At 41.6% G+C, this 26,614-nt stretch overlaps 2 protein-coding genes across 7 annotated transcripts; one reads left to right on the forward strand and one right to left on the reverse strand.

Moving 5' to 3' along the window:
- The first annotated feature begins 21 nt into the window (after window positions 1-21).
- ankle2 (ankyrin repeat and LEM domain containing 2) lies at window positions 22-17,279 on the forward strand. Of its 3 annotated transcripts, none has more exons than XM_028577145.1 (13): window positions 22-153; window positions 2,608-3,117; window positions 4,358-4,552; window positions 5,102-5,286; window positions 8,112-8,300; window positions 8,389-8,511; window positions 8,933-8,996; window positions 10,267-10,442; window positions 10,540-10,646; window positions 11,377-11,567; window positions 11,854-12,736; window positions 13,032-13,163; window positions 15,388-17,279. In XM_028577145.1, exons 2-13 carry the CDS (start codon window positions 2,619-2,621, stop codon window positions 15,644-15,646), a joined length of 3,003 nt encoding a protein of 1,000 aa, XP_028432946.1. In that variant the 5' UTR covers window positions 22-153; window positions 2,608-2,618; the 3' UTR covers window positions 15,647-17,279. The 3 variants fall into 3 exon arrangements, with proteins under 3 accessions (XP_028432946.1, XP_028432948.1, XP_028432947.1); XM_028577147.1 differs by having other exon boundaries at window positions 151-238; XM_028577146.1 differs by lacking the exon at window positions 22-153 and adding an exon at window positions 1,371-1,511.
- Window positions 17,280-17,416: 137 nt separating this feature from the next.
- pgam5 (PGAM family member 5, serine/threonine protein phosphatase, mitochondrial) lies at window positions 17,417-24,823 on the reverse strand. 4 transcript variants are annotated; one of them, XM_028579283.1, is made up of 6 exons: window positions 24,158-24,823; window positions 23,372-23,544; window positions 22,123-22,248; window positions 21,343-21,431; window positions 19,129-19,259; window positions 17,417-17,968 (listed from the first exon to the last, which is right to left on the reverse strand). In XM_028579283.1, the coding sequence occupies exons 1-6, from the start codon at window positions 24,385-24,387 to the stop codon at window positions 17,818-17,820; spliced, it is 900 nt and encodes a 299-aa protein (XP_028435084.1). In that variant the 5' UTR covers window positions 24,388-24,823; the 3' UTR covers window positions 17,417-17,817. The 4 variants fall into 4 exon arrangements, with proteins under 4 accessions (XP_028435084.1, XP_028435083.1, XP_028435081.1 ...); XM_028579282.1 differs by having other exon boundaries at window positions 19,129-19,262; window positions 24,158-24,821; XM_028579280.1 differs by having other exon boundaries at window positions 21,343-21,437; window positions 24,158-24,804.
- Between the last annotated feature and the right edge of the window lie 1,791 nt (window positions 24,824-26,614).

A 26,614-nucleotide genomic window follows, 5' to 3' on the forward strand; every position in this document is an offset into this window, starting at 1 on the left:
TGTCAAAGTTCATACTGTCTATGCGTTTAAGCCGTCATGTTGTTCAGGCACTATGTTAGACTGAACCGGGTCCTCTCGCTCTGCATTTTGAAACCATCGCGGTGAGAAGAAGACACATAGCAACAGTAACGTTAGCCGGGGAGAGAGGAGGAGGTGGGCATGACTATTAAAGTTATAATATTTTCAACTAGCAGTACACTACAGTTGACAACGATAAATGTGTAAAGTGATTTGTCCGGTAAGAATATAAAAACTGTTCTTACTGTAGCTACGTTATTGCTAACCGGTGGCTTGAGTAAATAGCTTCTTGCCTTGCTAGCTAGCTAGGATAGCTAAGTGGCTAGCTATCGTTAAGTCAGAGAATGTCAGTTAATGACTGTTGGCATGCTTGTCAAACTGAAATTAAGTAGCTAAAGGACGTCACTCTAATGGCCTTTCCTTCCACTTTTAACGGACGGTGGACTCGTAAATAATTGCTTTCGGTTTCTGTACCAATATGTTGAGAAGCATAATGTCTTGCTGTTGGCTTGCCTCTTAAGTGCCTGATCAAGTTGGACAACGTGGGATTGTGCCAACACGAAAATTCTTTAGCATTGTGTTTGTACCAGCAAAACCTTTCCACCAATTCGTCGCTTGCATTTATTTTGAGTAGGTAAATGTGTTGACCGTAAAAAACCTAGACCTGAGTTTGCTGTGTTTTCGTTTTCTTGGATTAGTCGCGGAGAGCATGATGCTGCATTCACGCCTTCGGAAAAGTGCGTAAATATAAGAGACGTCCTCAAAATACAATTTTAATTATTAGGTTTCTGTTTTGTTTTTATCATCGACCAGTGATGAACCCAGATATCCATTCTCCGCGAAACTGTTGTCACGAACACGTGTACAATTGTAGAAGGAAATGTAACGTTACAACTCAAGTTTAGTGAGAATGGAATTCATTGCCGTGCAGAACTCCGTCTAAAGAACAGCTTTTGTTGTTTTTGCTGTGATATTGCTTTTAACAGCAAATGTTAAAGAGTAGTTTGATATTGATCGTAACTTCATACACATGCAAATTTGGTGCATACTGTGTTAGCCTCAAGGACCAGCAAGTCATTTTGACTGATGTGTTATGAGAATGTTAAAATTACTAACAATATACGGCCATGATACGAAACAAATGGTAATATGGAAGGAGTTCAGCGGTGACGTTCGTCAGTACAGTGTCGCATGCCGGTTGCAAACTATCTAGTTTATCTCTGCCTGATCTCTGCTTAGTGTTTTTGAGAGAGATGTGACAATTCACTTTATGGTCGGCGTCTGTCACCCTTAGGTCGTTCAGATTTGAGTTTTCCCACAGTTCTGGAATGCAACGTGCGCCCTCCCTTGAAACTGAGCATGCGCAGAACATGTTGTAAACAATGAGACTATTCCAGACCGTCTTCAGCTTTGTGTCTATCCAACAGTTTATCTGTGTAAAACTAATAACGGTTTCCCATAGATCCGCGTATATTCAATAAAAATGTTCCGTGGTAAGTATAGGGACACATTTGCTACTAGATGTCATCACGTACACTGATTTTTTTTAATCGGCATTATCACCACGAAGACGTATCAAATTTGTTGCGTTACAGCCCGAAAACCCACCTCGAATGACATACTTGGGCGTGACAGCATGCGAATGTACCGACTCATTGTTATAATTTATCCAGTTTTCTATATTTTTGTGATCGATGATATTCCAGCCCAAAGTTGTATCCTTTATGTCAGTCTAGATTTTCATCTGAGCAGATTCCATCATGCTAGCTTTGCCAGGCACTTTCCCCAGCTGCTAAAGATGACTTGTTGGTTAGCATGCTAGCTAGCCGATGCTAGTCCAAGTCTAGCGGTCTAGTTGTTGGGTTAATAATATGGGGCTCTGGAACTTTAGTATCACCTGCTTTATTGTATTACAGGGACTTATATTTGTAAAAGACTTTGTAACGTTAGCTGTTGAGCATACACATGAGCTAGCTATGCAATAGAGTTGTGCAGCCTACATGGAAATACTTGACACTGAAGGGCAGGGGTTTAGTTGTTGGTAAAATCCGTCTGTATTGTATTTTACAATGTGTGGCAGCTTGTTGCAATAAAAAAGGATAGATGGCATTTTATATTAATATACACACAGCATGGGTGGCTATGGGGAATATAGTGGAAAGTAATAACCTACTAAGCTCACTTCATGTGCTAATATTAGTAATGGCCAAGCTATAGTGTATGCTAAATAATACCAAACTAAAGTTATGTATTCAGACTGTTTTAAAGGAGTATACATACATTTTTCTTTCTGAATGTATGGTTGTTATTTGTAAGTCGTGGTAGTGAAGCTGTTTATTTATTATAATTTACATGGAACTGTCATTTTTAATTGACATTCACAAGTTAAATAAATAATATTTGAAGAATTCTTACATGGTAACGGTGCCAAAGTATTATTTGAAACAACAAAATGATGATTCTTGATGTACAACAGCAAGCATTTGGAACACTAAAGACCAAGTATCACATTTCCCTACACAGTGGTTATTTATCAACAACAGCTGGTCATATTTGCTGAAGTGTGTGGTGTGGTGTGGTGTGTTGTAGGGAGCTGAAGCATGGAGGCGGTTCTGAGCAGGCTGAGGGGGCTGAGTGCCGATGAACTGCGTGAGGAGTTTGCCCGAGCAGACCTCAAGTGCGGTCCGGCGATCACCGCTACCACCCGAGCCACCTATGAGAGGAAGTTAGCCCGAGTCCTGGTTGAGTCAGAGAGCTGTACCACCGAATTGGACAACGCCTCTTTGTCGGGCGTCTCGGACAGCGAGGCCTCCGTTGCCGATAACACCAAATCTGTGTTGTGTGCCACATCTGCAGTTGCACCCACTACTGCTGCAACAAGCAGCAACTGCACTGAAGCTGCCGGCGAAGAGTTGGACTTTGGCTACGGTGTGGGTCTCAACCCTCCAGAGGAAGAGGAGATCTCAGTGAAGACGGCCTCAAACAGCTCTGCAGAAGGCAGTAACTCTCAGTCCAAAACAGAAACCCCTTCAAAGCCGGTGTCCCCAACCTTTTATTATGGCGTATGTCCACAGTGGGAGGATGTTTTGGCTAGAAATGGTAAGACAGACTCAGCTTGTTACTTTGTGTTGCGTCCTACAGATTTCACTGTTACATATTGAGAGTTAGCAAAAGTTACATCACAGTTCAGGAACACTTGCTAGGTGGTCTTAAATTTGGGAATCTCAGCAAAGAGTTTACATGATTGTAGGAAAAAAATATCTGACTTCATATGTAGTTGCAAAGCCAGCATAATTTTACACAATCAGAATTATTTCAATGAGAGAGGAAAGTATACAGTGTATTGATCATCAGTCTAAACTTAAATATCTAGTAAAGTAATTATCTGTCATTATCAAATGAACGTCATGCTTGTTCACATGGCAAATGGGTTGATTTACAATTAATAATTATTGTTTTTCTATTTTCTAAAGTGTTTAATCATAGTGAGGAATGATTTTTTTGAGTGGTGTAGTGGTTAAGGCACATACCATTTACAGTGTTATTCCAGCTGTGTCCTGTGGACCTGTGTTGCATGTCATTCTCCTTTTTCTCTTCCCACTTTCACTTCTCAACCGTCCGCTATCAAATAAATACCCCAGAAACAAATACTTGTCGTTGATTCCATCTTGTGTAACTACTGGATGGAAACGTACATGATGAATATATGTAGATTCAAATTGAATTAAAACAGTAATTCAATTAATCAACAATTTTGTCAATGTATCAATTCTTCAATGCTTCTCATTGTCTCAGGGAAAAAATACTCCTATGAGCTCTATTTTCTTTGATAGGTTCAACTTTGGGCGCTGTACTGACTTGAGGCTAAAGTCCACCTTTAAAGATTTTCATGTTGCTGCTTGTTTGTTTATATCGACTGTGTTTGTTCAGTTTCTGTATTTGTTCAGGAGTACTTGCTGCTGATGTAGTCTGACCTCCACATTTAGGGGATGAAAACTTTTGTTTGTATTTCTTTTGTGGTAAGCGGCAAGGCAGTAGGACTGCCCGAACTCTCTGGAATAGAGAATTGCTCTAAATTAATATTGAGCTACCACGAAAGTCAATGCTGGTATTGTTAACCTGTAAGGGCAGGCTTTTATTGCACTTTGTAGATCCTCATCAAAATATGACTTAACAGGCTGACTGGACAAAAAAGGGAAAGAATGAGGGAAAGAAATCCTTCAACCACTAGTTAGAAAGCCACATTAACAAACTGTAATAAAGGAAACAAGACATCTTGGCCATGTTAAAACAAAGTGGAATGAAAAGCTGATTCTTAGTGTTGTTTTTTTGTCTGTAGAGAGAGCACATGTATACACAGATAAGAAAGATGCCCTTCAAGCTGTTAAGATGATGAAGGGAGCCCGCTTCAAAGCCTTTCCCAACCGTTTGGATGCTGAGAAGTTTGCTAAGGGGATCTGTGACTATTTCCCCTCTCCCAACAAATGTACACCCTGTGTATCTCCTGTCAAACCAGGCCTGGTCATTAGTAAAGGTAAGTAGATGCTTGTCTGTAATAAAAAATATATATAAATGGGCCCTACTTAATACCCACTGTTGTATATTTTATTAGAAGTACAATCTAGGTTTCATCATGGTATGGCACACTGATCCTTTTTGCCATGTAGAAGGTCAGCACTCAGAAATATGCTCAACAGAGAGCCGCAGTTTCCTTTCTCTGTATAATTGAAGGAATCATGCTAAGGCTACAATATTGCATGAGTTGCCCGTTAGTGATTCAAACAGTCGCACTTTGAATCCTTGCCATAAACAAGACCATTTAATTTTTTAGTCATAACATGTTAATTATCTCTAATTTTCTGCATTTCTGTCTTGTATTGCCTGATAGAGCAGTGCAAAGCAGATCTTTTTTGGTAGGACAATTAATCCACAGTGTATATAGTGGGGGAGATCCATCATTCTTCCAAAGTTTTGTCCGGTCATTAGTATCTGACGGACGCACGGGGCACACCAGCCTTGAACAATGTTTGGAGTTTTTGACAGCAGTGCCTGTCCTTCACTTTCTTCTCCTTCTCCACATCAGACAACATGGAGGTTGATGCCATCAACCGGGAGCGGGCCAACAGTTTCAAGAGCCCACGCACCCAGGACCTGAACGCCAAACTGAGGAAAGCTGTGGAGAAGGGCGACGAGGTGGCCTTCAGCGAGCTGGTCTGGAGCAACCCACGCTATCTCATTGGCTCAGGGGATAATCCCACTATTGTACAGGTGAGGGAATAATATCCAGGTGTACTTAGTCTCAGATTGTTTATTTATTGCAACTTTCTGAACCAGTTTCCTTAACATTAGGGGTGTCACAATTTTAAATCGGGAATAAAACAATTGCTGGAGCATGAGCTTATCGAAATCAAAAGCAGGATCAGCGATTGCCCTCATTGCTGGGGAAAAAGCAATCGAATCGTGAGTTTAAAATCGAAAGTGAAATTGAATTGTGGATTTGGAGAATAGTGACACCTAGAGGTCGACCGATATGGGTTTTCTCAGGCCGATGCCGATCTTTTGAAATCAGGGTCGGCCGATGGCCGATATATGCTGCCGATTTATTTTTGGCCGATATTTGCTTGTTTTTAACCTCTATTTGAAAGATAAAATTTAAAACTAATAAGTACTTAAGATACACAAAATTTCTCAACAAAAACATTTATTGAACACTTGAACACCAGTCTGCACTTGTATATTTACATTAAACATGTATAATGTAAAAAATATATTGTATAAATAAACAAAACTGGTAAGAGAGAGAGAAAGAAAATAAACTTAACTTTGTCAAATAAACTTTTCAATGAAAAGATAAAGTTTAGTGCACTTAAAAGCATTTATCAAACATCTGAGAACAATAAAATAAATTAACCATTTTAACAATAGTAGTGCTGACACACAGTAGCAACCAGCAGCATTTCTTTGTTTTGGTGTTGGCTGGGTGAAGCGCTGCCATAAGGGGCTGGTTTTCTTTTCAGCCATCAGACTTAATGACTAAAAAAGGGGGAAAATACAAGGTTAAGTTAGTATTTTTGTATAGTATCTTCTTCAAGTCATTTTATAGATAGGTATAGATATAAAATCTAACATTTGTTTTATAAATCAGCTAATAATTCAGTGCATTGTAAGTGATACAAGGCTAAAAACGTTTCTATCATCTTCCCAAAAACTGTATGTATTTTTGTTTTGTTTGTTGACAGACAAAGCCAAATGGACAAAACCTAGGGGGGGGAAACAACTTTAGGCCATATGGTCAAAATTAAATGATTTAATAATAATGTAATAACTATAACTTATAACAATAATGTATTTCACTAGTAAATTGCTGTCAATTTACAACAACGACATAACAACCACCATGGCAAAAGGGTATTTTACAACAACTTTGAATGCACCGCGACGCACCGTCTGTGTAGTAGACAATCGCAGCTGCACACTGCTTAACATGCTGCTGTTGGATCATATACACTGAAATAAATCACACTTTACACCGTTTAGCTGTCAGCATTTTAATTGTGTTTAATCCATCTGCTAGCTAACGTAGGCTAACATTAGCTGCTGACGAGTGTAATGTTAACTAGCGTCACATGCTGCGATGTTTCTGTTATTCTAACATTCGTTTTCGAGCATCAGAGAGCAACGCAGGCATATCAGTGGCGCCGAAATGACTCACAGAAATCCGCGTTGCTATTCGGTCCGGTAGATACGGGTCGCAGCGGGTCTACTCTGTACCAACCCTAGCAACGACGCTAGCAAAGCAAAGCCAGTCCTTCACTAGCCTATGGTGCGGTGGTCTCTTTTAACTACAACTTCTTTCTCTGCATTGAGTTGACAACCCTCTCAAATATAGACACACAAACAGAACAAATAATAAAAGTCTCAGATCCACTGTCTGTGATTCTAGCTTAATTATTGTGACATGACAGCATGACATGACAGCTAATTGACTCTAGGGGCAGCGTGCGTCGAACACGTGTTCCACAACAACAACAACACCAGGCCGCCCGCAGATGCGCCTGCCTATTAATCGGCTTGATATTGGCCGATGCCGATTATGTAAAAAATGCCAAAAAATCTGCCGATTAATCGGTCGACCTCTAGTGACACCCCTACGTAGAATAAATAAAACCTGACAAAAGTCAAATAAAGGGAGAAAGAGAACGGAATCATATACAGCTACACACATTCTTGTATTCCTATATGAAGAGAGCACTACGAGTCATTCCAATTTGTTATCCCAGTAACGGTAGTGAAGTAAGATATAAATGGAATCCACGTTTTACTGAACTCAGCCTTTTTCCCCCTAAGGGAAAATTGAATCTTTTCTAGTTTTAGATGGAACGTGACATCCTTCAGCCATCTATCATGGGAAGGGGGTTTAGGATCTTTCCAGTTGAAACAGGACAAGACGGTGAGCTAGCAAGCTAGTAAAGGCTATTACAGTATAAATATTTCTTGACATGGTAGCTTTCTCTGGTTTTACAAATTATATATATAATATATATATATATATTAAATGACTTATGTTGGAATAGAAGATTTTGGCCATATCGCCCAGCGATAGTAGTGCTGTTGTGATTTTTCACACTCTGTGTGCTATTAAAAGAGATGCATCGCCTTACTTGAAACCTTGTCAGTTGTTGCTACATAAACATCTTTTTCACATTAGTGCCAACATTTCAGCTAATGCCCTTAGCACAAATATGACCTGGCTGTGTGTATAATTATTCTTGCCCATCAGTTTAAAAGTACATTCATTATTTATTTATTTTTTGTGTGAAGAAACTCAGTCTTAAATTCACAGTATTAAGTCAGTCTTAGAAGTTGGTATTTTACATTTTCAAATTGAATACTACTATATCATAAATACCAACTTTCATCATTAAACAATGAAATAAATGTCAGGTGATAAATCCCTAACTTCAGCAGGTGAAGTTAGGGTCAGATGCTGCTTTTTGGAGAAAATGAAGCGTCCTTTCCTGTTGACAGGAGATTGACAGGATTATGGATTATGTCCTGATCCGTACACTTGTCTCACTGTTTTGTCTGGTTAGGAGGGCTGCAGGTACAACGTAATGCACGTGGCAGCCAAGGAGAACCAGGCAGGCATCGCCCAGCTGCTGCTGGACACCTTGGAAAACCCTGAGTTTATGCGCCTCATGTATCCAGACGACAAGGAAGATATGCTGCAGAAACGTATCCGCTACATTGTAGATCTTTACCTCAACACTCCAGATAAGGCTGTACGTTCTTTTACCATACCAGCTAAACCAGATTAGATTTGATTCTTTCGATTTCAGTTCTTTTCATTGCGTGTCTTGTGTGTTCCAGGGCTTTGAAACACCGCTCCACTTTGCCTGTAAGTTTGGGTGCCCAGGCGTGGTCAACGTCCTGTGCTCGCATCCTGACAGCGATAAGAACTGTAAGAACAAGGATGGCCAGAAGCCTTGTGATGTAAGGAGTTTTATTTTTTGGACTTTTACTGAGCTTAGTAACAAGCACGCTGAGTAAGAGAACCGTCAGCATAGCCTGGGTTGTTGTCGCTGGGGGTTATTACACAGAAAGTATTCATGAATGTGTACATATGGGAGCTGTCTAGCAGCTACTCAGCTTTGCACAGTTCTGCTGAACACTGGTATCCTGGCAGTTGTTTCTGAGGGAGGAACAGTTATGCTACTCACTCAGGTTTTGAAGCTCTGACCTTTTTTAAGCTTGCTTTTTAAATCTTTTGGCAACAATCACTCACTGCACATTGAAGGCTAAAATTAGATGAGCATGAGCAAATTCTTTCCCCAGCTAATCCAGCAGCAGTTGTACTGTATGTTGTCGGCTGTACATATATCCACTATTCTTCTTTTTCTTTTCCTTTCCACAGATTATTTGTAGCAGAAAAAATAAAACACAAGAAGTGAGGCAGAAGATAAGTGACTATTTGGAGGGTAAGGACACACACATTTCTTAAAACATTACTGGATTTGTGTTCCTATTCTCCCCCTGCTTCCTGAAGGACACAGGCAAGAGAAGGCAAGGAGAAAAACAAACAAGCATTCAAATGGAAATTATTGCGGTCGGAAGAATTATCAAGCTTGTTTTTATTTAACATGCGATTAATTGATAATTGTGATAGGCCTAGAAGTAAAATGTGGTCGGGTTAGCTCAGTTGGTAGAGCAGGCGCACATATATAGAGGTATATGCCTCAATGCAGAAGGTCCGAGGTTCGAGTCCGCCCTGGACGATTTTCCTGCAGGTCTTCCCCCTCTCTCTCCTCTTTCATATCTAGCTGTCCTTTCCATTAAAGGCGAAACTGCCCAAAAAAATAAATAAAATAAAATAGAAGCAACATGTTTGAATTTAAATTTGGCTGTGCGAATTTGGTTGTGCGAGTCAACGTTGATTTTTATGATGTTATGTTGTTAGCCTAGACTGGGTAAACTCAGTCCAATCTGCCAGCGATTTGATTTCTCCCTGCAGCTCAGGCTGGAAACATGTACATTTATCTATCCTGCTTCTGGACCAATCACAAACTGGCTTATCCACCTGGCACGCTATTGGCAGGTTTAACACGATGACAATAGAGAAGCGACCAAGCAGCTTTTTGTTTACATTCGGCCACCGAAGCGCAGCAACCCGTTGATGCCGCTGTCGCTGCTGCATCACCCGGACCGTTGCTCTGATTGGTTGAAGGACTATCCAATTGCGTACAGAGTCATTTGAACTATGCCCGTTGATCACGCCTCTTGTGCAGTAGAAAATCCAAAGCAGACTCCCAAGACTAATGTTCAGTCTTAAAAAGATTGAGCTTGGTCTGGTGATAGCCAGACTAGTGTTAGCCATGTTGTGTGATAGAAGGAATTAGGCTAAAAACATCATCAACAGAATTGGGTTAGTGCAGAGTTACTTCATTGACTGGCCGTAGGTACGATTGAATAAACCGCAATTTTGGATTGCAAATCACCTTACAGCTCTAGTTGTGTGTTTTTGTTCAATCCCCTGAGTCAGTCTGGGGTGTGAAAACGTTGGATAAATGGTTCTGTACTGAATTTGGCATGAGTATGGCATTTGGTATGAAGTTCTTAACACTGTATATCTTTGCTGTATATCACTGATGCCACCCTCGTTGTAAACCTATGCGGCCATTGTTCTGTAGTGCTGTGGATAAAAGTCATGTCCATCAATCTAAACTTTAAATGTTTTTTGTTGTCTCACAGACCGCTGCTTCATTCCGTTACTGAGGGCAACGGACAATACCTCCCAGCCAATCATTGGTGGTCTGTGGTCACCTGAGTCCTCAGAAAGTCTCTTGCTGATGCAACTTCATAAAAGAAGCCCCATGGATCCCGTGATGACTGTTACAGCCTTTGCTGGCCCGCTGAGTCCTTCTAAAGCAAGTTCTTACCTGAGTACATGTCTCTGTTTGCTCATGTCCATCACCGCATCATTAAAAACCTTTAGTGACCAGCGCGTATTGTTTTCTCCTGTAGGCAGATGATTTTCGCCGGTCCTGGAAGACGCCGCCCAGAGACCGGGCGGAGCTTTTCCACCACATTCTTAAGTCAGATCCTGAACGCGGGGCAGAGAGAGTGGGCAGGTATATCCAAAACCTATTGTAAGACTACTGAAGGGCTACTGCTGTCGACTGTGATGCATAAAGACAATACAGTGCAGGAAATACTTTTTGCACCAGCAGGATAAACGTGTTTTTGGGGATTATAGACATGTTGGGTCATGTACTACACACCCTGGGTACAAACCTGGTTCAGCCTTTGTTAAATGTCATTCTCTCTCTTGTTCTCTCTCTCTCTCTCTCGCTCTCTCTCTCTCTCTCATACACAGTTTATCTTACCCTCATTCATATAAAAAAGGCTGAACAAAATAATAGAAACACCTGTCAATTCAATTGCACCACAAACTGCAGCCTCCAAAATGTCTGCCCGGTTGAATCAACACCTCTGTAGAACAATTTCAACAAAAACTGAACATTAACCTTCATGAAGGTAGAATCTATTGTAGGGCTGTTCGTATTATACTATTAATTTAAGCTAGATGTACTTAACAAACTGGCACACTGAGTGTAAATCCTTTCAGTCTCCACTTCATTGCGTCACAGCCAGGAAAAGTGCAACAAAATGAATATAAATATAAAATGGAGTGCATTGAAAAAGTATATAAAATCGCTGGGACATTCAATCCAAATCAGTGAAAGATTTATTCACGCTCCAGCAACAATGAAAACACCAGCTTTTTACTAATACATGCAGAGAAATTGCTGAATTGTAATGTGTAATAATCTAAATGATAAGTCATCCTTTTATCTCCAGAGACCTGGCTCATGAGATGGGCCACCCATGGGCTGAGTACTGGGACTTTTTGGACAGTTTTGTGGATATGTCTTCTACTGAGGGGCTCCGCAAGCTGGACGAGTACCTTAGCAAGAAGGATTTCAGCCCACGGACTTATGAAGAGGCTGGGGAGAACGAGACCAGCAACAGGTTCAAAACCCCCTCTCCAGGTACCTTCACCTGTTCTAAATCAGGGAAGCTGAAAGTCCTGAAAAAAAAAAAAGAAGCATGCATTCTAGGTCATCTTCTCTGACTGAATCTGTTAATTAGCATTGTAGTGTAATCAGTGTTTTTAAATATAGCCTCTTGTATGATACAATAAGATATGAAATGGACATGGAATGGATTTTTGCAATGCTGCGTAATCTCCCGCCATGAAGATTTATATGATACGATTGCACTGTAATGATAACTAGTTTTAAGTCTGTTTTGGTCATGCGTCATTCCTGGTTGCAGGCAAGCCCAAAAAGTTCTGCAACTCCATCTCTGTTGGTGCCTTCCTAGACGAGGGCGATGACATCAGCCTCGAGGAGATCAAGAACCGGCAGAACGCGGCGCTCACCAGCATCACGTCCTCCGCTGCGTCCATGGACTGCCTGAAGGGAGCCGTGGGTGGCCGCGAGTTCCATCACATCCTGCCCATGGCGCTGCACCACCGCGGGGCCGACCTGATCGAGACGGCGGCCGGGCAGGACCTGCTGTGCTGCTGCGACGACGGCCTCCTGTCGCCCGGCGTCGTCTGCAAAAACGGGGCGTGCTCCTCCTCCTCCTCCAGAGACAGGACTCACAACGGAGACAAGGTGACGCCCCGCACCTCGCCGTCCTCCTCCTGCCTGCTGTCGCCCATCTCCAACCTCATGGCGGAGTTTGAGCGCATGTCGCTGCAAGAGCCGCTGGACAGCCCGGCCAGCTGCAGGGAGCGCAGGAGCAGCGGCGGGAACCGGCACAGGGAGCTCCGGGACTCGGCCAGCTCCTCCTCCTCGGCCGCGGACGTCAGCTCCGGGCTGGGCCGCCTGTCTCTGGGTCACGGCGGTCTGGACGGCGAGAATGTGGAGGGGCCAGGCTGGAGAACCGAGGGCGGAGGGGCGGAGGAGAGGCGCAGCAGTGGCAGCTCAGAGGAGTACTTTGAAGCAGAGGAGAGCCTGGAGGTGCTGGGCAGGACTAGGGGGTCACTGGCAGGGGGGCGCAACTTCTGTGCTAGGTCCAAGTCATGGGACCATGGGGGGAGGGACCTGAGCAGCTCAGGGTCCTCTGGGTCCTCCTATAAGTCCTTAGATAACTCCAACGAGTTCCTACCCAGGACCCCGCCGCACATTAGAAGAGGACTTTTCATTGACGGGTGAGTCCCACTAGTATCTCTGCAGAGAGCGATGATGTTGAGGGAACTTATAGCTACTCAAATAGAAAATAATCTCAAGATGGTGTGTGTCAGAACCTTTAGACAAAGTAGCAAGTCCTGTCCAATAGTTTTGGGGTACCATAGTCTCTCTAATTCTAGTCCAGACTCCAGCTCACAAACACTTGGACTGCTATTTGGGAAGTGTGACAGGCTGCCAGTTACAAAAGAGTGAGATGGCACTGAGTGGCAGTGCTAATAATACCTAAAAGTAGATTAATCTTCTGTGGTTTTACAGGGATTCACCATCCAAGTTGGACAGAGAGGTCTTTTCAGCGATCGAAGGCTTAGACATCGATGCCCAGAAGTATCCCAGCATTCATAAGTGGAAGAGCACAATGAGGGCGTACTCGGCGTCAGACATGCAGAGGTTAGTACGCGTGGCTGACATTTTATTGCAATGCATATTGTTCTCTATTATTGGTCTACTGGTTTTACTGTGTTTTGTCCTGGCCTAAAGACTGAGGGTTTTGGTTAGACACGATTATCTGCCGATATTAAGCATTTTCCAAACTATCGGTATCGGCATTTATAATGGCCGATAAATTAATATTTTAAAAAAAATAAAATACAAACGGACGAAACCCCCTTCAACCATGTTCTGAGTGTTGCCGTTTGCATAGTTGGTCCACCAACTATGGCTCAAAAGGTTAGAGAAGAGAGCTTGTGAGTCGTCGGTTCAATCCCCAGACCAACAGGATCAAATCTGGCTGGGGAGCAGCGCTTGTCCCTCCCTCTTCACCACCACTAAGGTGCCCTTGAGCAAGGCCCTTAACCCCAACCGCTCCAGTGGAGCTGTACGTGGCCGGCAGATCAGACTGTGGTTGTGTGGTTGTGCCGGGCAGCTTCCAGGTATGAATGTGGAGCTGTGTGAATGTGATCAGGGAGTTCCAGCAAAAGAGAGGCTGCCTCTCAGTGAACCTTCCCTGAATAAATAAAGGTTAAAATAAAAAAAATTCCTACATTTGTATTTTTATACATTTTATTTATCAGAACTTTAATATATTTAGATTTTCCTCTGTTCTGTTGTGACAATAAAACAAACAAGTTTATTTTTAAACTGTATTATATTATTTTAGTGAGGACTCAAACAGGGAATGTTAGGGAAATCTGTTTGTTTTGTTACACGTTTCTGGATTTTCTTTTTTAAATGCATATTGGCCGATGTATCGGAATATCGGATTTTTAAATCCCCAAATATTAGTATCTATATCGGCCTTAAAAATCCTTCGTTGGTCGGGCTCTAGATTTGGTCTCAGTGGCTGATTAAATCGGATTATCAGATTAAAGGCTCAATACTGTAATACATATTTATTGTGTGGGGAAACAATTCCTTGTCAGAGCTCATTCTTGTTAAATATACGGCCTCTGTTGTCGGACCGTGATATCGTTGACTACATTTCCACATGTACACTCTGTCTGAATGTGTTGTAATGTTAGTCTGTCTCCTCTGACTGTGTTCATACAGCCTTCCTACACCACACCGACATTATTTCTCTGAAATAGGAAATGACTAACAGGTGGACTATCCTGACTCCCCAAAATTTGATTTGTCTGAAAAAAGTTACTTAATATAGCTTGTAATAGTCCTCTAATGGACAAAAATGATGGTCACATAAAGGAGGTTAGTTAGCAGAGATTCAACACAGATGGTTTCAAAAAAGTTTAGAAATCACCGTCCCTGCCAGTGTGCAGTGTTTTTTTTGTTGTTTTGTTTACCCAGACATTTAAAAAATAACAAAAATTTAAAGCTGTAATTGTGAAACCGTGATATTTTTGCTGAAGGTTATCGTACCGTCAGGATCGTATATACCGGCCCATGCCGAGTGCAGAGAGGGCTTTTCAGCTCTTGCAGCTAAAACGTTTTGCTATTACAGTCACAAGATGTTTTTGGGAATTAGTAGTGAGGTGCAATGCCAGGAGGCGGAGTGTTTTGTTCCAGAGAATAAATATGAAAAGACAAACAATCATGACCCTTTCATTATTTTGCGCTCTTTGGGTTTTTCAAGAAGAAGTGTCAGGTTTTTGTAGACAAAATCAACGGCCCCATGTCTTAGTAAAAAGGGCTGGGTACCGAACTTTGATACTTTAGGCACCGACTGAATTACCTTTTATAATATGGACTATCGAAAAATGCCTAGTCATTTAATACCACATTTCAATACCTAAGGAGTCAATCTCATCAGCGTCAGTGAGCCAATCAGCATGCTTGTACCAAGATCTAATAATGCTTGCGATTGGCTGTCTGAACGTCGTAGAGGCAGGCAAAGAAAAACTCTGTGTGTGTGTTGTGTGTAATGTTGTAATTTCTTTTTGTTAAAATGGATTTATAAAATTGGTCCAAGCAAAGGTGCTGATGATGGCAGTGACACGTGTGTGGTGTTTCAGTGCATTTTTAACTAATGGAAGGGAAGGGCCGAAATGTCAGCACCAGGTGCAACAGATGTTAACCCCCAAACCCTGTCACTATGCAGCTAGGCTGTGGTTAGTGTGTGCTGTGGGACAGTAGAATCTGTACTTATTTTACCTTTTCAGTATTTGTAGCAAAGTATTGTAGAATTAAACACTGACTGGCATTGATGTGTGTCCTCTAGCTGGCCCACCCCTGCGGTGGTAAAACCACGACTCAGGATGCAGCATCAGACTCCCGGCTCCCCGGTCAGCGTCCTGATGTCTCCCACCGGCCGCATCAGTCCCGCCCGGCACTCCGCCCCGACAGACTTCAGCCCCAGCCGTTACAGCCCTGCCAATGCTAGCTACATCCAGCGCATCCGCCTCAAGCACTTGAACGAGCCATCAATCCAACTGCCTACTCCCTCCCACCACTACGGCCATACCATCTCTAAGCCCTAACCCCGCCCTCCCCAGTCCCCAACCCCAATACAAATCCAGCTGCCCCCAGGGGCTACACCAGAGCTCAGAAACCACATACCTAACAGAAATATGCACAAGTGTCTGGAAGATTTGTATTAGTGATTTATGGTACTGCTCCTATGTAATACAGGAATTCTCATCACGTTGGGTTGTGATGTACACTCATGAAAAGAGAACCTTGACAATGTATGTTCGGTGTGGGTGTGGGTGGGATGTTGAATTGACGTTAATGTTATTGTGTGAAGCACCTGTATCATAGCCTGAGTCAACTTTTTTGAATATCGTGAATACAAGCCGCCCTCCCCAAAGTTAGTTAATCACTAAAACTATCCTCAACAGGATTCTGTCACTGAGGATGTTCTTTAAAAAAAACAAAAATTAAATGTCAATATTTTAAAAAGTTATTTTTTTGTATGTTGGGTCAGTAGCACAACATTTAAATGTTTTTATTAATGGTGTTTAAACCGACTGCCATTTCCTATGTTCTCCTCAGTTCAGGAATCGCCTTAATTTTCTGAAGTGATGGACCAGTGCGCTGTCAGTTTGGACACACTTTCTCTAGCTCATACGTGAAATATATGGAACATGGGGGGAACCTGATTAGGCTAAGATCTTCCATGTTTTTTTTTTTTTTTGTTCTTCAATAAATGCATACATTTTACATCTTTTCTCAGTGGTTCCTGGACATGTCTGGACTTTTCTTTTCTGCCACTACCGGCGGCCTTAGACTACAATTTTATTTTCTTTCTCTGAAATATCTTTCATTCAGAAGCATCTCCCACATTGTGAGTACGAATGACAAAACACACCCATCAGTAAAGTGTAATTTCAAATTTGTCTCGTCTGGGCTAAACCTAACCATTGTCCAGTCTGAGACAACCTTTAAGCTGTATTAGGCCATTTCTAACCACTAGGGGGCAGAAAGACTAACTCAACAGCAACAGAATCCTGATGCAATTATTTAGCTTGTTATGGACATCTAGCTGACAAAGAAACTGCCTTAAGCTTACAGAGAACCTAACTGATTAGCTGAGAGCTACACAGAGTTGGATGTTGATTTCGGGTGGGATCGGCGGTACTCGCAAACCTTTTCACATTACAAAAAGTTTGGAGTGTTAATTTCAAAACTATTGCTTAATAGAGCTTTGATGCCCAAAGTTGTCATTAATCTCTTAGGTGGTTTAAATTGGCTTACAGAAAACATGTCGCAGGTTCTTGCAGTTATCTAAAACACGTTAAGTCTAATGGTAGTATTTGAATGTATAAGAACCTGCTCTATACAAATTATTTGTAATTTAGGGATAAATTCACTGCTGTACGAGGGCTTATCAGCTGTGTCTAGGACAAAAAAAAAGCCAATCATTTTAAATATTTAGATTGCCACTCTACTTTGTTCTGAATGTATAATTTTTTTGTGAACTAAACTTTTATCTGAGAGCACAGACTACTTCACTGAGAAGATTGTATTGTCATCATTGTGCTCTCAAGTAACGACAGATCGAATTCTGGTCTGTGAACATTTCTGAATGTGGAACTTTGCAAAAATGCACCTAAAAAACTTAAAACATGCTTCTTGTGCTTTTAACATTGTGCTTTATAAAAAAAAAAAAAAAAAAAAAAAAACGTTTATGGTAAATTCTCTGTATGTCTACACCTCATTTGCTTTCAACTAATCAATAAAACATCACTCCTACTTTACTGCCAATGTGTCTATTTGAATTTATTTCAGGAAAGAAATGGGACAGAAACTGAGCCATTTATTGGTTTATTTTATTTACTACAGCTGCGACATACAACACAATAACCCTCACACTTCAGCATACTGTAATGACAGATGTAAAGCTTAGAACATTTGCATTTACAACAGCTATACAAATACAACTATTTTTTTTTTTTTGGTTTAAAAATCAGCCACTTGTGTAAAAATCCTCAGTTACATTCACGAGCAGCTGTTGATCACTTCTGCTGGCGCTCTATGGCACGGAAGTAATCACAACCGCCAAGTCTCTCGTTACATGATGGTAGTTCAATTACAAAACAATAACATCAAAACGTAATTTTCAAGACACTTAAGGAGAAAACTGAGCTTTGACCCTGCAACCGACTAACTGGGCATCAGAGTCCCAGAAACCTGCCGTGCGTTGGGGCCGTCAGGTCCGTGTTAGTTTGTCCGGGGGCATGAATCCTGCGTCTCCCAGGGTTCTGAGGGCCACCCTGCCGCTTGGACGGATGGTGAGCCACGTGATGCTGCCATTGTTCAAGCCCATACGTAGCCAGCCCTCTGGAGGAAACTGCAGAGCCCTGAAGGAACAAAAAGAAAGGTATGAGCATTTGACTTGTGTGTGATCTTGTCCTGTAAGTAGTCATTTGGAGGATATTAAAACCTCATCATCATCATCACTAACTAGATGTCCTAAATGTCCATTTTCAACCAGATGCACCATCACCAAGAAATGCTCAAGGCTGCAAGTAGCAGCTAGAAGATTTACAATAAACAGGAATTTCTTTTAAAGTGCTCATATTATACTTTTGGGCTTTTGTCCCTTTCCTTTTTTGTGTTATAAATCTTTTTTGTGCACGTTATAGGTTTACAAAGTGAAAAAGCCCAAAGTCCCCCCCCCCAAAGGGACTTACCGTCTCCAACAGAAAACACTGTTCACCAACTGCTCCAAACAGCTCTATTGTAGTCCAGCCTTTACTTCAGAGACAGACGTGGTCACTTTGTAACACACGTTATAATGCTCAGCTAGCTGCTAGCGTGGCACGCCCTCATACTCTGCTTCTGACTGGCTAGTAGTCCTTACCTAGCTACTGTCAGGGCACGCCCTCATACTCTGCTTCTGACTGGTTAGTAGTCCTTACCTAGGTACTGTCAGGGCACACCCTCATACTCTGCTTCTGACTGGTTAGTAGTCCTTACCTAGCCACTGAGCATGTGCGACTCCCAACAAAGATAGAACAGAAGTGAGATGTCTCACTCTGTAGCTAAAACGGAAAGCTCAACTGCAGCATTGTGCAGTACGACAAAAATATGGCGTTTTCTGAAAATTAAACCATGTAAACCTATTCTGATATAACCTCTAAATACAATTATGAACCTGGAAATGGGCATAATATGAGCACTAACAATTTGATTTGTGTGTGATCTTGTCCTGTAAGTAGTCATTTGGAGGATATTAAAACCTTGTCGTCATCATCATCATCATCACTAACTAGATGTCCTAAATGTCTATTTTCAACCAGATGCACCATCACCAAGAAATGCACAAAGCTGCAAGTAGCAGCTCCAAGATTTACAATAAACAGGAATTTTCTTTTAAGAATTCCATTAAGAGCACAATGACAAGTGAAGCACATACTCGATCATATGAAGGCCAAATTGCGGCATAGTTCAAACCCAATGGTTAGCAAAGCCAGAACAGAGCTAAGCTGCGACCACCGAGTCCGCCGGCGGCACAAACCTGCAGACAAAATAGCGGATGACATTGGCGTGACACACGATGATCTCGTAGCTGTCCTCCTTCTGCTTGGCGTCGGCTCGGTGGATGTAGCGGCGGAACGCTGCCTCGATGCGAGCTCCATCTTCGTGGTACTGCTGGAGGACGGTAGAGAGGTTGAAAGCCACCTTTGTCACATGAAAGGGTTCTGTCCGAGCCCCCTCGGTCAGTACACAAGTCAATGCATGATGTTGCGGTGCATTGTGGGGAATGTATGAAGAGTTTAGTTCCAAAATGAGGCCAACCGTGTGGAAAAACCGTTCCTTCTACTAGAGGCTAAATCGGCACTGAATCACTCAGGGGAGGAAACTGCTGCTGCACTGCTCTCAGTAGGAAATATTGGTGGTTACATTTACATTAAAGCTTTAGTGCGTAACTTTTTGATATTAATAAACGGCCATAAAAATCCTCCTGGTGCTCTCAATGGCGTAAGAAAAACAACCAATCGGAGCCGAGGAATCTCTTAACACGGTCAAGAACGGCCCCATGTCAAGAACTGCTGTCAAACTAGGCAGCGCTGATCAAATATGAAATCAAGGTTCTGTTACGGCGTTGTCTATTTCTCACATGCGCAAACGCACGCACGGACGCCACAGCACGCTCTCTTTTTCCTTTCTCTCAACTTTTCTGCCGTGTGTGGCGCGTACCCGCTCGCGGTGTGAAGCGCGTCGGCGCTATTCTCCCACATGTAGGGAACCTCGTAAATTAACCTGCAACATGTCCGCTGTTTGGAGATTCTTCAGCGTGTGTGCAGAAGATAACAAGTTTGCAATATGCAACACCTGCAAGGAGAAAGTAGGGCGTGGAGGGACCACACCAAAAACCAAAATCTAATTTTTTTTTTGGGATATTGGATGTGAAAAGAAGGAAATGGTTCTAACATTGCACTTTAGATCTCTGAATTTCCCACACCAGGAGTAATTTATATAGTTGTATTTTATAGTGATCCATTATCTGTTCAAAAAATGTTCTATGCAAAATGTTCTATTAAAGAAAAGATAGAAAATAATTATTTGCAGAATCGGCATCGGCTGGCCTAACTCAATGAAAATCGGAATCTGCCTAGAAAGTTGTAATCGGTGCATCTCTAGTATTTAAATAAGGGTGACATGACACTGTCATGAACATGTCAAACATACAGTAAACAAGTCATAAACGTTTATGACATAATGCTTCTTTTAGTAACTGTCATTCAGTTTTTGTCATGACAAGTTATGGTTAGAGTTAGAGTTAGAGTTCATGTGTTCATGACACTGTCACGTCACTCAGCACACGACCACAGTTCACGAGCAGTCATCGACACGGCGTTGGAGACTTCTCGGCCGTGATTGTTTTTAATTTTCGGGCGCGGTGGAAACTTGCAAATGCCATTGGGAGCATTAGGAGGAGGCAGAGGAAGGAACAGATTAGCTGCCTCATGTGCTTCTGTCAGACTATAGTGACAGTTTCAGCAAATATGTATAAAAATATTTTTATAAAAGCTACTTACTGACCCTTTAAATTATCCAATCATGTCCAAAATTTGAAGTTGAAGCAAATGACATGAAGATGACCAAAATCCACCTGCGTGGCTAGATAGCATTGGGGTATGTTTTTGCAATGGAGTAACACCTAACTCTTTAAGTCCTCAATAGAGTCCATATCTAATACTGGTCTCTAGACTTTTACTATTGGACTTATTTGCACTATCACCGTGACACCCCCTCTCAGACTGAATCACAGGGTCAGTCCCTGCCCTGTCACTGCAATTGCCTCAGGCTTATACATCCCTTAGTACATTCATGTGGATTTTTTATTTACCTATCTTTTCTTTTATTGTCCATAGTATGTATGTATGTATGTATGTATGTATCTAATAAATGTACCAACTGGTAATTTAGCAACTGATCACGTAACAATGGCAAAATGTCTATTTAAATGAATCAACTACTGAAAAGATTTATCCTCAGCTGCCAGACACCTTTAAACTTTGGCATTTTGGTAATCAACTCTTCCTATGACCCATTCCTGTGGCAGTGCACTTATGTATTGGCTGATTTTTTTTGCAGCCTAAAAAAACTATTCACAGGACACGTGCACGGACATGTGGGCAGCAGAGCGCTACAAGGATATGCAAATGATACAGAATCTCAGGCCTACAGCATGCTCAAGAGGTAGAGTGGTTGTAGCTTCGCTCACCACAGCGTCGGGCTTCCAGTGAGTGACCGGTGGAACCGGCTCGATAGGTGCACCCTCTCTCAGCAAATCACAGCTCACCAGCTCCACTCCTAGACCCGTACGACATCCGGGGCAAAACAAAAATGTTAATATACGTTTGTGATGGTCAGCATTTCTGCACCAGCTTTAATGTAATTGAAACTGTTTAAAAAATGTATTTAAATACATTAAGAAATAATTCCCAGTGGCTTAGGTAGGGCTGGGCGATATATCGATATTATATTGATATATCGTGATAGGAGTCCAGATATCATCGTAGATTTTGGATATAGTAATACCGTAATATGGTAAGTGTTGTCATTTCCTGGTTTTAAAGGTTACATTAAAGTGATGTACTTTTCTGAACTTACCAGACTGTTCTAGGTCTTTACCCACATAGTCATTATATCCACATTACTGATGATTATTTATCGAATTTTATTTTAATTCTTTGATCTAATATTTTGTAAAAGCACCAATAGCCAACCCAACGATATCGTCGCAATATCGACATCGAGGTATTTGGTCAACAATATCGTGATATCTGATTTTCTCCATATCGCCCAGCACTAGGCTTAGGTCTGGTGGGGGGCAACTTAGGCCCGGTGAGAGTTAGGGTGTTTTTCTTTTACCGTTATTGTTCATATAACATTTTATAAACTGAAACAGTGCTTAGAGCAATAGAGATAAAAAAATAGATGACCACATTTACTTTCCACCCTTTCCCCGACTGGTGTTAGACAGTGCGGCTCTATCCACTACCTGAGAGGTGTTTGCTGATAATATTTGCAGTCTCCGTGGCCCTGGCCATGCTGGAGTGGACCAGAACATCATACTTGAGTCCCAACGCTGCCAACCGCTTTCCCGTGAACTCAGCCTGCTCACGACCTGTAAGTGGAGACACAGGGGTCATTTTAAAAACAAATGGCTGGTCTGTCAGAAATGGATATTTGGGTAGGACAACAGGCAAGCAAACAAACGGAGATCATTCTGCTGTCAGGGTGGTACCAGAGCCTGTCTACGGAGAGTCTGTTCACTGTCTATTTAGCCTGATTGTACTGAATTTGGGTGCAGTTCCACCAGAGTTCCACTGGGGGTGATCACAGGCGAGTGCAAAATGAATGGGACTCTATGAAGCTAGACGGCTAAATTTGTCTTTCGCCTGATTGCCGTTGACAAATCTCAGATTTGATTGTAGTTTTTGCAAGTTCAACATGGATTATAGGTCGAAAGTTGAATGAACAAGTACTTATGTCCTTTCGATTTCTTACAGGTTGAGTCGTTGTTGCCCATAACACGCTAGCATTCCGCTAATGAATGCTGATTGGTCAGCGAAGGACTGATTACAACCAGAGATCCCACTTGATGGCATCCAAAGCAGAACCAGAATGTCAGAGCCCATCTAAAACATTAGCAAACCAAAACTCTTTCTAGCACGTGTATTGCCAGGGAGAGCCTAACTTGTCAGCTGTGTTGTATTGACAGGGAGAGCCTAACCTGTCAGCTGTGTTGTCAATGCCTCCAGAGAATAAAAAGAAGGGACTCAGAGCTTGCCGTAAAGCAGTATCTCTGGCTGTACAATGCGTATGAAGTCATTGACATTTTAAAAAGGCTTTTTAGAACAAAAAAGTGACTTTAAAAAAATCTAACACCCAGCAGTGTGTATTTTCTTTGCCTCCCCTTTCGAATGCAACATTCAAATTACTAGAAAAAAAATTATATCCTGAGAAAAGTGGATTTTGAGGGGTATAGCTCCATAGACCTCCATTCATTCTGCAGTTGCCCGTGAGCGCCCTCATATGGAACCAGACTGGAACTGCAACCAGTTCAGAAGCTGGAAGTTTCCCGAGAGTGGAAGTTCTCCCCTTATTAGACATTCTCTTGTGGTACAGTACACGTTTATTGAAGCTAGATCCAAGCATCAATGTGTTTCATCTGTGTGACTGAAATTACTCTCCAGACTGCTGTCTGTCTGGTCAACTTTCCATGTGACTTAAGTGGAAACAAGGACCTAATGGAGTGAGGATCCTCTCCTTGTCGCTGTTCCCACTCAGGATGTACTGGGAGTGTCTGATGAGGAGAATATTGCGTGTAGCTTTTGGTTTGCCGTTGTCCTGCTCGGAGCTGGGGTCTTCAGTTGCATTTTCTTTCTTCTTCCCATTGGTCAGTGCAGATGGGTCTCTCCTGAACAGAGGTAAGACGAGGTGATCTTGAGATTAGGAGTGGCTTTGTCTGACATGGTTAACTTGAGGTGTGGAAAACTGGGTTAACACAACTATGATTTAAGATGACTATACTGAGTATAATACTATAATATCAGTATAATACTTTGAGAAACTTCTAAACATCTTGTTTTGAAGAAACCCCACGCCAGACTCACATCATTGTGACTCAAATCCTTAGGTCCCCAGATTCAGTGTGCATCCAAAACACCAACTCATTTTAGCAAGATATTGAAATGTTGGGTATACGTGCAGTTTATTGTCCCAAATTACCCATATAATGTCCTTAATTAATTATGAACCTGCTAAACCCCCTGTGCTACCCTAACCTGTATCAAATAAGACCTTCATCATTTGGGACACTAAACTGCACGTAAGCCGAAATGTTAATGTCCAATATACGTTCGTTTAACAAAATCAACCTAAATTTCACCGTGGTGGATAGCCTGTTATTAAATTGATGTAGCCTACATTTGACAGAGATTTAGAGTGGAAAATGGAGGGAATATAATGCTATTGATTACGTTCAAATAATCGAACAGTTAAACGACAGCGTAATGTTAGGAGGCACGTACTTATCCCAGTTAAAGTCCCAGGCGTGTCCAGTCGGGGCTGGCGTGTGGCTGGCAGGTGTCCACGCCGGCTGCGCAGCTTGAAGAACGGTGAATCTCGACCACCGACTCCCTGCCTCTCCGCGTTGCTCGCCGAAGTATCCGCGGGAGTCAGCAGCGGCAGCGGCGAATACTAAGACGGCAGAGCCTCCGGCGAGCCCGCAAACAAGTTTTAAAGTTTTCCTGTACGACATCCTGCGAGCCGCTGAACAAGCAAACTATTGCTAGCTAATTAGCTGAGCTTAACAGGTTTAACGCTACCAAGCCGTAACGCTATCCCTCCTTACAAATGTATTGCTTTATTCTGCTTAATGGCGTTTGACTGTTAATTCCAACTCCAGCAAGGGAAACAAAACACGCTTTTTATGGCACAACATCTACCGGGTGGCGGCTCTGGAAACTAAAAACAGTAGAGACAGCAAAGCTAATCTAGGCAGTTTCCTACAAACAGTATAGTGGCCCACCCGAGCCTTCTTCTTCTTTGATGTAAAACGGCAGCAGGCATCCTTAGTGTTATTACCGCCATCTTGTGGAGTTGGTTAATTCCTCCAGTCTCCGGTTTGTCAAATCACTGTTTTACTGAACCTAGTAAACCTAACTGAAAAACATTTAAATGCTAATGAAAAAAAGGCAACAAAACTTTAAAAAACAACCCCAAAAAACGTAAAAAGTCGGTAGAAAAAAGGAAGTATGGCAAGAATAGGTGGGAAATAGTATCAAAAAAGAAAACTGTGACAAAAACAAAGTAGAAAGAAGGAAGACAAACTTCAAAAAAATTGACAAAAACTTTGAAAAAGGCGGAATTGTTTTTTGATAAAAGCGAGAAAAACTTGGAGAAAAAAGAAGACATTAGAAAAAAGGAAGGAAGGCAAGAACAGGTCGAAAATATTGACAAAAAGTGACAATTGTTTTTTTTAATGACAAACTTCAAAAACAGCGACAAAAACTTACCTTACCCCCTGCAGTCCTCCAAAGTAGCCTACCCCTTAGGGTACACGTAGGCCTACCCCCATTTGAGAAAGCCCGCTCTAAATAATACATTAGTCTTTCATTCACTATTCCTTCCATCACTAGGCTATATGTGCGATGTTAGGCTAGCCTATCCTACTTATGGGGACAATTAGCCTACCGCTGCTTTACAACTTCTGGTATTTTACCTTCCTCCCACACGTTATCGCATTACAAAAAAATGTATTCAATTCTTCTGCACTTAGCCTATGTTTTTCTTCTTCCATGTTTTCAGGTTCAGTTTTCTCTATGCCTCGTTCTCCCTCCTCAGAAAACGTATTAGAACTGTGTAGCCTACTTTAACAGTGGACTAATTAACATATTAACTCAGAGTTTTCTTTCTTTATTATTGGCTTCTTATTTCCATTTGTTAGCAATTTTTCCAACCATTACATTACATTTTCATTTAGCTTTAATTTCCCCACCCCTACACACACCTCTAGTTTTCCCTGTTATTGTCCTCCTCAGGCTACTACAGCTTGAGCTTTTTGTAGCTACTGTATCTATCATGAATATGATGGACTCTTTCCATTTAGTTGAAATGCCCTATTTCTGTTTCACACAGCTTCTTTACTTGTATCTTCCATTCCTCCATGGTACTGTCTTCCTCTTTATTTTGCATTTACTCTTAGAAATGGATCTCAGTGCAGATGTTCTAATGCCTTCTCCTATGTTATTATCAAGAGTTTCTATGTTTGTATTACCAATAATATGATTTACATTTCCACTCTTCCTTAAACTCAGAAGAAGACACTCAGGAACTCTTCCTTTTATATTGCACATTTTCAATATCTTAATATCTTTAGTTTTCTATACTGTTTTGTTTTGCCTTACATTTGCACTATTTATCTATCTTTATCTTAATTGTACATATTATTTATCTTTTTATTTTTTATTTTATATATTAATTTTCATCTTTATTTGTATTTCTTATATTTTATATTATATTTGTACGTGTCATTGCACCAGAGAGAAATGTATTTTCAATTGCTCTGTATGTCTGGCACATATTGCAGAATTGACAATAAAGTTGACTCTTCCTTAAACTTCTCTGAGTTAGCTTTAAACAGCCATTTTTCACCCTGTATACTTCAGTCACTGAAGCATGAATGTTTATACTGATGCCATCACTAAATTCCTCTCATCTAACAAATCTTCTATGACTGGTCATTGCCATTATTTTGCATTTAGTTTTGTGCACTGATGTCCCCACACCACACAATGCTTGGTCTTTTCGTCCATTTGTCTAAATTTGTTTAATTCTATTCTCTTACCAGGGTTATAATCATTCACAACCACTAATTCCTTCCTTTCAACACACTTCAACCACCAGCACATAGCTACTGCAGTTCATTTCCCAGTAGTACTATAGGGAGTCCCTTGTCTAACAAAAGTGACAAATTCCTGCCAATT

This window comes from Perca flavescens, chromosome 5, assembly GCF_004354835.1.
Source record: "Perca flavescens isolate YP-PL-M2 chromosome 5, PFLA_1.0, whole genome shotgun sequence".
Classification (NCBI taxonomy): domain Eukaryota; kingdom Metazoa; phylum Chordata; class Actinopteri; order Perciformes; family Percidae; genus Perca; species Perca flavescens.

Excerpts from the sequence above, each read along its gene's own strand:
- ankle2 (XM_028577145.1), top strand. The coding sequence starts at position 2,619 with ATGGAGGCGGTTCTGAGCAGGCTGAGGGGGCTGAGTGCCGATGAACTG. Across the intron at positions 4,553-5,101 it reads AGGCCTGGTCATTAGTAAAG|ACAACATGGAGGTTGATGCC; the intron begins GTAAGTAGATGC and ends TCTCCACATCAG. Across the intron at positions 5,287-8,111 it reads ATAATCCCACTATTGTACAG|GAGGGCTGCAGGTACAACGT; the intron begins GTGAGGGAATAA and ends TTGTCTGGTTAG.
- pgam5 (XM_028579279.1), bottom strand. The coding sequence starts at position 24,387 with ATGTCGTACAGGAAAACTTTAAAACTTGTTTGCGGGCTCGCCGGAGGC. Across the intron at positions 21,438-22,122 it reads TATCAGCAAACACCTCTCAG|GTCTAGGAGTGGAGCTGGTG; the intron begins GTAGTGGATAGA and ends GATGTCGTACGG. Across the intron at positions 17,969-19,128 it reads ATCCGCTATTTTGTCTGCAG|GGCTCTGCAGTTTCCTCCAG; the intron begins GTTTGTGCCGCC and ends TTGTTCCTTCAG.